We start from the raw sequence: 13,101 nt of genomic DNA, 5'->3' as shown, positions 1-13,101 counted from the left end.
AATTGTGATTATCTTTATTTAAAGCACAATTATATGTCTAAAGTGGCCAAATTGGCTGACAATCTATTTTAATTAACTAACTGTGGATATATGATAGCTCCAAACTGATGACAGAAACAGCTCAAGCTCCAATATACAAACATTTGTCTCTGCTAACTTTTAAAGGTGTTATAGCACAAGTCAGAGTATTTTCTGCATTTGCTGCAAACCAAGGGATAAATACTCTCAGATGTTTCGTGGCATCAATATAGAACTGTGAAATCTAACACCTGGAAAGTTACTGTGGTCTACTTAATGTAACTGTCACAAAGCTCAAGTATTTGTGATCAGACAAAACCAGCAGAGTATTCCGCTTCAGATGTCCCATTTCATTTTATTCTTTTCTGTGGAGAGTGTTGTGTGAAAACAATTTAATGTCTGCATCCACAATGGGTGAACATTAAAGTAACTGAAATCACCAATTACGAGGAGAATCTACAAACCTTTTCACACATGGTATATCGTAATTTGAGACAACCGGTTTGGAGCTCAGATCCATCCGATCTCTGCCTTTAACTCCAGCGCAGTTAAGGGAAAGGAAATACCTGGGCTCCTTTCATGAGTCCTTTGTGAAAGCATGGGGAGAGATAAGAGAGAAAAGGATGAGGCCCACTGCCATTAAAGTGAAACTTTAAACAGCCGGTATGGAGAACTGTGCTGATATCTGTGGTTTAGACAGGTGCTCTTACCTGAGGCTCACATATGGGCTAATTCACACACCAAGGCACACACTGCTTCACTTATTTAAAAAAAAAAAAAAAAAAAAAAAAACGTTAAAAGAAAAAAAAGCCTCCAGCATGGCTCAGAGCCAAATCTGGGGCTTAGTTAAACAGCCTGTTACTGATGTTATCTTCATGACTTTCTAACCCATACGGGCAGTGTCTCACTGCGGCCTTTAGGTTTGTCTAACCACAGTATCTCTCCAAAAGGAGGGATTTATTTCAACGCTTTAACAACAAACATCACCAACTGTGTTTTAAAGAATTATTCTGGGCTTTGTGATCCACGTGTGAACGGACTTCATGGTCTATATCAAGTGGAATTAAGTGAAATGGGCTGTTTTGAGTGTTGTTTGAGCGTTTCATCAAGCATTAGGTCATTAGATCCTCCTGACAAATACCAGAATGGCCTCACAGGTCTCATTTACCCTGTAATCTCTGTTTTAGTCATACTGAATTACAAAAGCTCATGGTGACTTGGCAGAGCTTTTCACTTTAAGCTTCCTGCTCCTGTTAGCTTTCAGTTGAGCACTCCAAGCACACATGCTTTAAGCCTGTTAACTTCAGATGCCCATAGCATGCAATGTTTTTGATAAAGGCTGCCATACCACAGTGAAACTGACCTTGGGGAGGGTTGTTCTTAGAGAAAACGGTGTTTAGGCCAGGGAGACTGAGAGAGGCGAGAAACGTGGAAGAAAGTCACGCACAGTCACAGGAAAACAAGGGAACACTGCAGAGGCAGAGGGTGGGGGAGCTCGTATCACCATGCTGTTCTGGCTCACAGAAACACAGAGCAGAGGGGACAGTCCAACACAGAGTCAAGAAAGACCAGGTCTGGAAGATATATTAATGGAAAAGTTTTGTGAGAAAAAAATTAAAAAATAATACCCGTTAAATGATACCAGCTATAATCAATGTTTCTTAATCATCAAGTAAAACATATCAAAATAATTCAATGAACTATTATTCAATTACTTATTATTGTTTAATTACAAATACATGTGCACATTGGCATTTGAGTGTCCAATGACAAACAATGCTTTGTTTAGCTATCAGCTTAAATTCTATCCATTTACCATATTCACATCGTAGTGACATACCACTAGCGAGTTAATGTTCATTTCATTTTACGATGATTAAATACACGTAGTGCTACACTCCTGCACTTCTCTTCACCGACATGTTCAAATGTATACAACTACTTCTTCCAAAGCAATTTTCTTCACATCCGTATTATTTGAGGTTATCCTAGTTTTACTGGTTAATAAATAATGATTATAAATAATGTGTGCTGTTGGTTTAACAAATTCATGTAATCAAGGAAAATCTGAACACAACATTGTTCTTCAAACTCACTCACACCTGCTACTTTATAGAAAAAAAATTATTATTTGTTTTATGTTATATTTTTTTGCTTTAATGTGAACTATGAATAACTTCGCTTACTGAGAAGGCATTAGTTTAATGCACAGTTTTTCTTTTAACATATTTTTTTTCAGTACTGTATATATACAATGCTGTGCCTTGTGTGTGTGTGTGTGTATATATATATATATATATATATATATATATATATATCCCTAGTTAAGGCATATTTGTTTACCTAATTTCTCTGTATTTCTGTATTTTCAGTTTCAGATTTCTTCTTTGTAGTCTGGTACAAAATCAGATGTAATCTCAAACATATCAAGGGACACTCATGGGAAATGGTGATCTGTACGTGGGTGAGAATGTAGACTTATTATTGTAGAAACAACCTGAAAGTTGTGTGAAATTTCCGAATTCAACAACTTGTGAAGGCAGAGGGAGCTCAAAGGAGGGTTGCGTTGCACTCCTCAACAGGACTGGGTTTCCCAAAAGCATCTTAGAACAAAGAAGATTCTTAAGAGGTAGAGTGATCATCACACTGAACACTCTCTCTGCCTGGTAAGATCTTATCACTGAAACGTTTTTGAGAAACTGGGCCCAGGTGTGTCTATAGCCCATGGACATAAATGTAAATTAGCGCAGCTAAAGTGTTTGCTAAGAAAACTTCAAATAAACTTTGTAAGTGTGTACTGAGAACACTTTACATGACAAAAATAAACATTAGGCCTAGTTCTTGAATGGGAAAAACAGGTCTATGTGGCCCCACATGCCATGCCTTAATTGGTTGTACATGGTTTCTGACATAATGTTTACATAAATTAACCTCATAGTTCCAGTGCATGACAAAAGAGAAATATGTGGACATCAGACATGACTTGGTTGCTCTACTACAGTCTTGGAAAAATGGAAAACTGTATTTTATCACCAGCCTATACCTTTAACATTAGATGCCTGCAGGAGATGAGCTGCAGAATGATGTCCCTGCTGACAGTTGTGCAGGTGTGTGCATGCTGTCAGCGTGTGTGTGTGTGTGTGTGTGTGTGTGTGTGTGTGTGTGTGTGTGTGTGTGTGTGTGTGTCTGTATACAGAGCAAGCTACAATGACTCTGCATCTGGCTACAGCCTCTTGCGCAAGAGGCAGTGCAGATCCAGGCTTTATCCCAACAGAGAAGCCACTGCACATTCCACGTTAATCGATTGCTTTTTAAATTCAAATCTCCATGCCTACCGCCAACATTCAGGGCCATGTTGCCCAGGAGAAACTTTCTCTCGGACTCATCAGCTCATCTACCACCGAGCCACTTGCCCCTGCCTGCTGCTGTAAGAGCATGTGATCCACCTCTTGCATATTTGAAAAGCCTTTACATCATCGCTGTTGGCACGCTGCAATGCCAAGCTAGACGAAGAGCAAATGGAAAGTGAATCAGGATGAGTGCTATGCTCTGGCATTCACAGCACAGCACGGCTGGCCGTGTCCACTAATTGTACCAAACCCAGCATGAGGCACCATTAGGACATCCAACAAACACTAAAAGCACCTACTGAAAACATGCACTGCCATTCTTTCTGACACCCGCAAACCTGCACCAAACAATAAGAGCAGAACCTCTTATTCTTTGCATAATCCCAATGAATCAATCTCCATATGATTCACCAATGACCATTTCAGCTGGACGATCGTTTCTGAGAACAAAGCGTGGAGGTCAGTGTGCAACTATGAGCTACATTCATTCTTACAAGAATCTCTTCTGCCTGATATTGTTATGAGTCATGGTCAGCCCAACCTATTCCCAAAAGGCCACCAAAAGGCGAAAACTCAGCTCAGGCTTCTCCACACCCTCATTTTCAGGAAAGACTCTCCAAGAAGACTGCACAGCCGTCCTCAAACACTCTCTCCTAGTCATGCATGGCTGAGAGGAGAGCCACTCCAGACTGATGCCATACTGTGTTCTAAAGATAGAGATGGAGGAGCTGGTCGTCCTATTTAAAACTGCACGCTTGTCCCTGCTACACTACAGCAGGAACACAGAGCTTTGCTGTTTTGGATGCTCTCAGCCAGGCTTGGAATAGATTTTTAAAAAACAAAAGAGAATGTGGGCAGTAAAAGGGTAATACGTTAAGCCTTTATGGCCCTTGGGGGCATTCTGAGATACTGTGTGGAAAGATTCAATTTCCAGTGTAAACGCCCCCTGAAAACGAGGACATACCACACAGTGTGATACATTTTAAGGGTCTACATTGATTGTGACTGTGTTCCATTATAAAGGCTATGTCACCTATAAGGGTATATAATCGCTAATTGATATAGACGATTAGAAGAATATAGAAGATTAGAAGTTCTGATTTCAATTAGTCTTCAATTAATTGCCCATCTCTAATATACATATATCGAAAACTATGTCCCTACTGTGTGTTCATGTACAGTCCCTTTAAAATCACGCTACCAAGCTGTGGTCACGTGATTCTGCCCCTGTATGCCACATGGAATCAAACTAAACTTCGAGGTCGACCAAGTGTCAAAAACACAGCATCTGTGGTTTGGATGTGTTGTGTTTTGACTATAATTTATATGACACTGAACAATAAGAAGTCAAATGTAAATGCTAAGAAAAAACTGTTTCAGCGACCAACGCACACCAAAAACAGAAAAAACAGAGGAACAAGCTCCCAGCAACATTAGAAAATATATCTCAGCTTTAATACTGAAGAATATTTACAGTACAAGCTTCGTCACTGAACTTTGAGGGTCAAAGATACAAAACCCAAATAATCGTTCATTAATTATAATCATGGTAAAATGTACAAGTTATCGTGATATTGATTTGTGTTCATATCGTCCAGCACTAACATATATTTCCAGTTCAATTTTAAAGGCTATCACAGTATATCATTTATTTTATTTTTTTTTTTTTTTAATAAAGGCGGCACGGTGGCTCAGCAGGTAGTGTTGTGGTCACACAGCTCCAGGGACCTCCGGGTAACTGTCTGTAAGGACTTTGATGAGTTCTCCCTGTGTCCGCGTGGGTTTCCTCCGGGTGCTCCCGTTTCTTCCCACAGTCCAAAAACACACGTTGGTAGGTGGATTGGCGAATCTAAAGTATCTGTAGGTGTGAGTGAATGTGTGAGTGTGTGTGTTACCCTGTGAAGGACTGGTGCCCCCTCCAGGGACCCACCGTGACCCTGAATTGGATAAGTGGTTACAGATAATGAATGAATGAATGAATATTTTTAATAAAAGAAATTTTAACTGAAACCAAAAATGCCCCACCTTAAGCACTACAATATATTTGACAAGGGGGAACCATCACACGCACAATCTCAAGCAACACGCCAGAGGTGGAATACACAAGGAATCGGCTCTGTTAAAAAGAGCACTGCTTCTCTATAGTGAGCAAACATGGTTCATATTAAACCTTCCACGGTTCATATTAAACCATCTGGGCCCGATTGTCTGTGAAGATTGCATGTTTGAGTTTGTTTGGGTTCCACAGGGTGCAAGGCATCCCCTCACTTAAAGACAAGGCTGTTCTGGTCCTTTACATTTGCCAGGGATCCCCTTTCAAGCCCTGGTGGCTGGACCTGTGGTAGCTCAAGCAGCCCAGTGGTTCGCCTGTGACAATTTCTTTTTATTTTTTTATTTTGAGAACTAGATACTTATTTTGCCCTACAAGTGATCAGAGCACCTTAATACTGAACACTGGTTGATACCGAGTCTAAAGGTGGATGTAAAATATTCAGTCACATTCTTACAATTTAAAAGTGAAACATTATATTTTACATCCAGTTTAACGCCAAAGGCCACATATAAATAAAGCAGGTCTTACCATAAGATGCGTATTTTTGTTTTCTAATGAACAATGTGGTTGTGAATTTAAAGACATAGGCCTACACCAGTTTCCTAAGCCTAGAGCACAAGCTCATCAGAGGGTACGCTCACCCTGGGTGAGACTGATGATCAAAGCACTGGGAGCCTTCCTGTGGGAACACCCACAACATTTCCACAAGCCTCCAAATTACACTCAGCCCACTCTCCGGCAGCACATATAACCATACCACAACCACTGCCACTGGGCTTTTTACGCAAGCACACAGCACAGCTCACGAGGTTAATTTTCATCTGCTGTTCTTTTATGAAGGCCAAGTCTTATGAAGGCTGAGGGTAAAACAACCTCCTTAAATACAAAGGAAAACTCACAAGTGGAGAAGCTCTTGAAGAGGTTTTGGTCGGTGTGATGGTCGGCTTCTTTATCGTACAGGTGACAGGTTGTCTTATTAGTCTGTGAAAAAGTCTATGTCATTGCCGATACACAATAGTGCATATTTAAAATGGGAACCTTATATGGCAAGGCATATGCCAATTTAAATATTGATATTTAATATCAGGATAACTACCCAACCAAAGTTTACAAAATTAATACCACCAGTCTCAACTCTTGAAGCACTATCACATGATAAAATAAGTGCTCCCAGCAACAGTAGAACAAAATATCCCATCTTTAATACTCGAGCTTATTTACAGTGTGAGCATTGTCAATGAACTGAGGGAAAAAAACAATAATTAATTCATTAATGTTTCATTAATCGTAATCAAAGTAACATGTTCAATTTGCGCTCATATCACCCAGCACTACATTATATTGTAGTGTATATTTTCTTAAAATCATACTTGGCAATATGACGTATTTTAACACAAGACCTTTTTCCATACATTTGCATGATTTCAAATAGGACATTCATCCAGAAAGGTTCACTTAATATAGAGTACAGCGGCCATTTCCAAATGGGGCCGAAAATGGAGAATATGATACAAATAACGAATCTGTCTCCAAGATGATATGTTAAAATGAATGGATATTTGAAAGCAATGGTAAAAATGACATAACACTGCACTCTCATCCCTTGCTGCCAGCAGAATTCCAAATCAGAGATGTTCTGAGCCCAGTGGCATGCAATTCAACTCACACAGTAGGGCTACTATGAGAGGATGACACGATCTAGGCTTGCACACATATACACCCATAAAGGAATCATCTGACCAGGACTGATTCCACCCAACACAGGGCATTTTACTATTGACCAGGAAATGTTAAGAGGCCACTGAAGGCATACTATGACATTGTGTCAGTGGGTTACTGTTGTCAAGCCAAATACACAAAAAGAGTCACATGCTGCAAAAGGGAAAACCTCACCGAAAACTCCCAAAGATGATACTATTGTACACAAAAAAGAGGAAGATGTTATACTGGCCTACTCAAGAACAGCTGATACTTCTTGTGACCTGACCTTCTCAGTGTTACTGGAAATGTATATAATCAAAGAGCCTTCAAAATATGTACACTGACATTCCCCAGCCTTAAAGTGTTTTATCTACCTCTAGAGAACAGTAACCTTTTGTTTCTAAAGCTGTCCAACGAGTCGGCTTACATGTTTTACCAAAGGTGATAGCACTGAACAGAATCCTCTTCTCAACGGCTTTCCAAGTTTAATTTTATCAACTGGCTCTGAGCACTCGAAGAATATGTATGTTTTATTTTTTGCGTGTCACCATGCCTTATCTCTCCTACATCAAAAACATCTCAACAGCTGGAGACATTGGCATGTCTCTGAATGAAGTGCATAAGAGAGGATCTCCAGACGTGAAAAATGTCTACCGGGGCTCATGTGAGTCAGATGCCCTAGAATGATAGCACATGAGAACACAGTTTGCAAGGCTTAAAAGCACATGTGGTGCACACACATGGAACCTTTCAGGCAAGCTAGGCTTTCTTCATTTTCTCCCCCTCTGGGTCACGAGAGGAAGAATGCACTTGCGCAGGAACCGGAAGCTAGGAAAAGAGAGTGGCGATGTTGTAAGTTGCAGAACTTCAGACAGTGTGTTTCCTATGTTTCAATGAGAATATGTGGATCCCTCTTTGTTGCGTTAGAAGTGAACAGGAACTAAAACTAACACACTAAGCTTTTGTGCTGCACATGGGGTGAAAGTAAGAAATTGCTAAAGTATCATATAATGAATGGACGCTGCTGGTTGGAGGAAGCTTGCATTGCTGACTTATGCACATTAGCTTTCACTGTGTTGACTGTCAACACAAACACGTAGCTCCTTTAATTAAACCATACCCAGCTTCACACACATTTATAGCACCCACAGAACAACAGGTCATATTCCTGCCATTCACACTGTACAGTGGAACTGTGTAAAACCAGATCCTAGTAGCCTATGCGGGCTAATTTTAGCCACATAGACTAAAACAATTTCTGTGCCAGAAATACTTAAAGCGAGAAGGGGGTGGGGACACACACACACATACACACCAGAAAATCCACATGTAGGCTAATGAAAGCGATCCACCTTTGGCCAGACACAGAGACAGATACTGCCCCATGACTCACTGATGCATGACTACATTACTCTCTCTTTCTTGCAACACCCACACAGCAGCCAGCACCAGGACTGTCCACCTGCTCACCTCCACGCCAGCTCTACACCTTAGTTTCTTTTTGCTCAAGAGTAAAGTCCCTGGCACGTGAAAAACAGCCTGCTCCGCCCATAACTGCTAATGCCTCTAAAAAAGAATGAAAGCTATGAGAGGGAAGCTCTGAGGGTTCTATAATCTACAGGCTTATTTTATATCACAATTTAAATTTCTTACTCTATATCAGTGCAAATTTGTAGGGTTTAGCTAGGGTTTGATTCACCACCTAGGTAAGCACTCCATGAAACAGAAACCTTTGAGCAATGGCAATAAAGAACCAGCTTTTGTTTCATAAGGATCCATTTTTGTTGATACGCTTCCAAGGGTAAGGAACCTTTAAAATGCACTGAAGGATTTTTAATCCTTTAAAAGGTTCTTCTCACACACACATCTCTTAAACAAAAATAGTTCTTTATGGCATCGCTCAAAGAACTCTTGGTAGTGCCTTTATTTTTTGAGAGTGTACTTAAGCAGTGCACAACAACATGACATCAAATGTGGTTTCATTCAGGTCAGATTTTACTAGCTTTTATTACAAGTATACATTACTGGAATTTTCTTAAGTTATCCACTTTCACAAGGAAAGATCTTATTCTAGCACCTTTAAAGACACCTGGCATGTGAAATTAAACATAAGAATTTAAATATGTCCATTTTGAGCAACAGCAGATGAGTTTGGAAGATGTCTGAATCAATATTTCTGCCCTTTTTCTTTCATTACATTGGTAGAGAAATATTGTTACGTCAGCCTTATACCAAACAAATCTTCATACGATTTCACGACCTGGGACGACTTTCCATTGTTGGGATAAAATCACCAGAGTTTTGTTAGAGTTTTTGTGTAAGGTGTTCAGAATAGCTGTATTAAGTTATTATTTTTCCTCATCTTTACTCTCAACCATGTTTAATACTATCACAGTTTTTTTTTAATTAAGACTCCTGCAAAAGACTGACCGTGCAAGATCATTTTCCAGAGCACAATCACAAGTCAGTGACCAAACATTCACTTTTTTAATGTCAGTGTCTTTTTTCTTTTTTTCAATTCTTCTAGTGTATATTTAACATTAGTCATTAACCACCAGTTTGAATGGAATGAGTGTGGTATAACAGAATGTTACAGTCTATAATAACTAGAAATAATATAGGGGCTTAAACAATAACACTTATCCATTTCTTTCATAGTCATCTTTACACACTGAAAGGCTACTCATTGTTGTGGTTGCAGTGGAGGATTACGAGTATTTTATCCACCTTGAGCGTAAGTGAGGCTTCCCCGAGCCCCTGGGAGCCAGGAGGCCACTGGCAGTGCCCAAAGTGATGAAGTCACTAATTCATACCTGATGTCACTTGCTGGCCATGTAAAATGGACCAGGCTTAGTGGTTCCCGCTAGCTTTTGTTCATTATTAGCCGTTCATGCTGAAACCATTAGGGTTAGGCCTAAATCTTGATGGATTCCCAGCAGACATTTGCTTAAAAGGTAACCACACGAGATGCTTTAAAGTTCCAGTACAACAAACAAAAAATGCCTTTATAATTATTAAGGCATCTATAGCTCATGATTTTAATTAATTCAAAAAAGCACAAAACACCTACACTGACCTCTGAACCCCATACTGTTACGTGGAATGGTTTCTATGGTTTCAGCAGGGATTTAGCCATGCTAGCATCATTTAGCTGAAGCCCTGTCTCAGTGTGTGTCCAGAGCTGGGAACTGACCCGGCAGGCTCGTTTTTACCTTCTCATCTTAAGGCCTTTTGCTTTATCAGGGTTATTACATCACTCCCGAGTGTTGATCCTGGTGGATGAGATGATATTTCTTGGGCTGAGGACAGTGGGCCTGCAGTGCTGCACACCCACCGACTCACCGACTAAATACAGCTCAACTTCACACTAACAGACCAAAACAGCACCATGTTCCCCACACACTGTAAACATCCAAGCTTCTGTTTCACCCACAGACTGCTTCCAAAACCAGGGGTCATTTCCATCCAGAAACACCAGTTCCAAACCCAGGCAGGACACCTCAACACGAGGCGTTACTGGTCTAATAACACCCACTCAATAATAAAACTTATGAGGGAGGGACGTTTCGAAATCAGGTCGGAGAATCACGAGCTCGAGCACGGACGGTGTTACTCACGATCACACTGCATGCGCGCGCCTTCGTGGGCTGTAGATGCTAGGCGGTTATTTTATTTATTTATTTATTTACGCATCGATCAAGCGTGGGGAGGGGGTGGGAAAGAACGAGATGTGAAAAAGGGAAAGCTCACGGGAATACGTGACAGCACGCGATGCCCAACACAGCTTGTCAGACCTGCTGCCCCCCACTGAGAAGACACTGCTGCCGGTGTGGACAGGGCCGAGGCGCGATCACGACCGAGTCACTGAGCTGCTCCGAGGGGGTGGGGGCGGTGAGAGCGGTTAATACGGAGTGACAGGCGGGGGACACACGTATTAAGTGGTACACCTTCACCGTACAGTGGTATGTGCTCCCTTCAGAGTCTCAAGGCTGTGAATAGACGAGTAAAAATGACCTCCGCAGGGAGACGTTCAGTAACGTCAAGTTGAAGCTGCAGTCCCCTGCCTCCAGTCATTCAGGGAACGGTAACGGTAACGCAGAAGCGAGACACTAACAGAACGTTAATAACACATTAATAAAACGTTCCCGAGCTACAGTCATTCAGTGTAAAGCGCCGAAAAAAGGGAGGCCACTCATTAACCTCACCATTCCTGTAAACACTTTTTTCTGGCCCTGCAGTGATTCAAAAATGTCTTAGCTGCTCCTTGTGGCGGCCAGATGTTCATAAACCTGAAAATATAACTGTGAAATAGGACAAAGGTTGTATCAACTCACCCTCGTCAAGGAGCGGAAAGATAGTAGAGTTCTTGAGAGCCGACAGCTGAAGATCTGCTGTCACTTCATCGTCCGCGACGAGCAACACACACACTCCACGAAAATAAAACAAAATAAGTGTGAGGGGGAAAAGAGAAGCGCCTCTAGCCGAAGTGTCTCAGAGAGAGTGAAGGGAGTGAACACGACGGCGTTAAGGCATCGTCGAAACTCGCGGACTGGCTCTGGATTTCCCACGCGGTGTCCAGTACATTCCCACGGACGAGGAGGCGAGGAGCTCGGCTAAGTTTCTGCCCGCTGCCGCGCTGCCGGTGATTCAGTAGTTTTTTCTTCTCTGGAGCCGGAGCCCCGCCCGTGGCGGACACACTACACTGCGACGAGGCTCGTTTCACACCCGTTTTCCGTCAGGCCCCGCCCAATTGAGCGTGGATTGGCTGAGGGTACCCACGCTTCTTTCACAGTGGTTTCACACGCTGGAGACTGGCCAATAGGAACCGAAATTGGCGGGGCAGGTGGGAAACCCGGTGAGAAATAAATAAATAAAGAAAAAGTCACAAGGGCCTGGGGAGAGCAGCAGCCAATCAGGGTCAGTGGGCGTGGCCTCAATCCACCCACACTGACACGGGCGTGACTAAGCAAGGGCCTGGGTTTGAAAAGTTAAAGAGACAGAGTTTCGATGTGACTTTAAAGTGACACTACCTTAATGCTACAGCTTCTAAATGATTGTGAAGTTCCACGGAGCTGTAAAAGGGAGAACAGAGCCTCTGTGGCTGATACGCTGGGTTCTCTGCTGGTTTACTGGATTAAGAAACTTCTGAATCACAGGGCAGAGGAATCTTGCCAGAAATGCCTTATGCACTAATCTCCTGGCATACAAGGAGAATCTAGCTTGGTAATTCTGGTATGGACATTATAAGGCAGAGAAAGCAAGGCAGAGAAACAGAGAGAGAAAATGAGCAGCCGTATAAGAGTTAACACTGGACTGAATTTACAGAGTAGAGTGAGCTGAAACAGACATGAGGACACAAGTTGGAGCAGTATTTGTTGTCCATTTTCATGTGTTGTTATTTTAGATTGTGATAAATGTTGTTGACAAAAGTGTTATAATACATTTTTGAGAGTGAGCTAGGGGTTTTTTCTCATTTTTCGTGTTAGACATCATTTCTGGTAATAAGTGCTTTTCTCCGGTTGCTGTTTTGATAAAATGGCTAAAGTTACACTTTGTGTCGGTGGAACCAAACTTTGTTGACGACAAAGTGTTAGAATCAGGTTTTTGCGAGTTATTGATGAAGGCAGGCAAGTGGTAGCGACTGCTAACGTTATCCGGATTAGCTCAATGTTTAGCGTTGGACATATTCTGGCAATAAGTGCTTTTTCTGTCAGTTACTGTGGTTATAACGGCTATAATACCACCAAAGTTACACTTTATGGTCGTAATAACAAGGTCCAGTGTGTATTATGAGCAATATATGAGTTTTAACATGTAGTCAACATTATTTTATTTGGTTACACACATTCCCCCGGCTAAATTACCAGCTGAAGCCCCAATAGATGTTCGCAACGTCTGTAAACTCACTCAGTGAGAGAGAGAGGTGTGTGTATGAGAAAGGGAGAGTGTGTGTTAGTTGAAGCCCTGAGAGCAGGTGTG

General features: G+C 41.6%; 1 protein-coding gene across 3 annotated transcripts in view; it reads right to left on the bottom strand.

Moving 5' to 3' along the window:
- The window catches only part of rhbdf1a (rhomboid 5 homolog 1a (Drosophila)), a 50,598-nt gene extending 38,796 nt beyond the window's left edge, over nucleotides 1–11,802 (bottom strand). For 2 of the 3 annotated variants that reach the window (XM_066674409.1, XM_066674411.1), the window contains exon 1: nucleotides 10,335–10,458. In XM_066674409.1, the coding sequence (XP_066530506.1) occupies nucleotides 10,335–10,342 (8 nt within the window). In that variant the 5' untranslated portion in view covers nucleotides 10,343–10,458. Of the gene's footprint in view, nucleotides 1–10,334; nucleotides 10,459–11,456 lie in introns of those variants that run through there. The other variant, XM_066674410.1, reaches the window with a different exon arrangement.
- Nucleotides 11,803–13,101: the final 1,299 nt, after the last annotated feature.

This window comes from Hoplias malabaricus, chromosome 6 (assembly GCF_029633855.1).
Source record: "Hoplias malabaricus isolate fHopMal1 chromosome 6, fHopMal1.hap1, whole genome shotgun sequence".
NCBI classification, from domain to species: Eukaryota; Metazoa; Chordata; class Actinopteri; order Characiformes; family Erythrinidae; genus Hoplias; species Hoplias malabaricus.
Note: the sequence above shows the minus strand (reverse complement) of the source record. Positions and strands in the feature narration are given on the sequence as shown.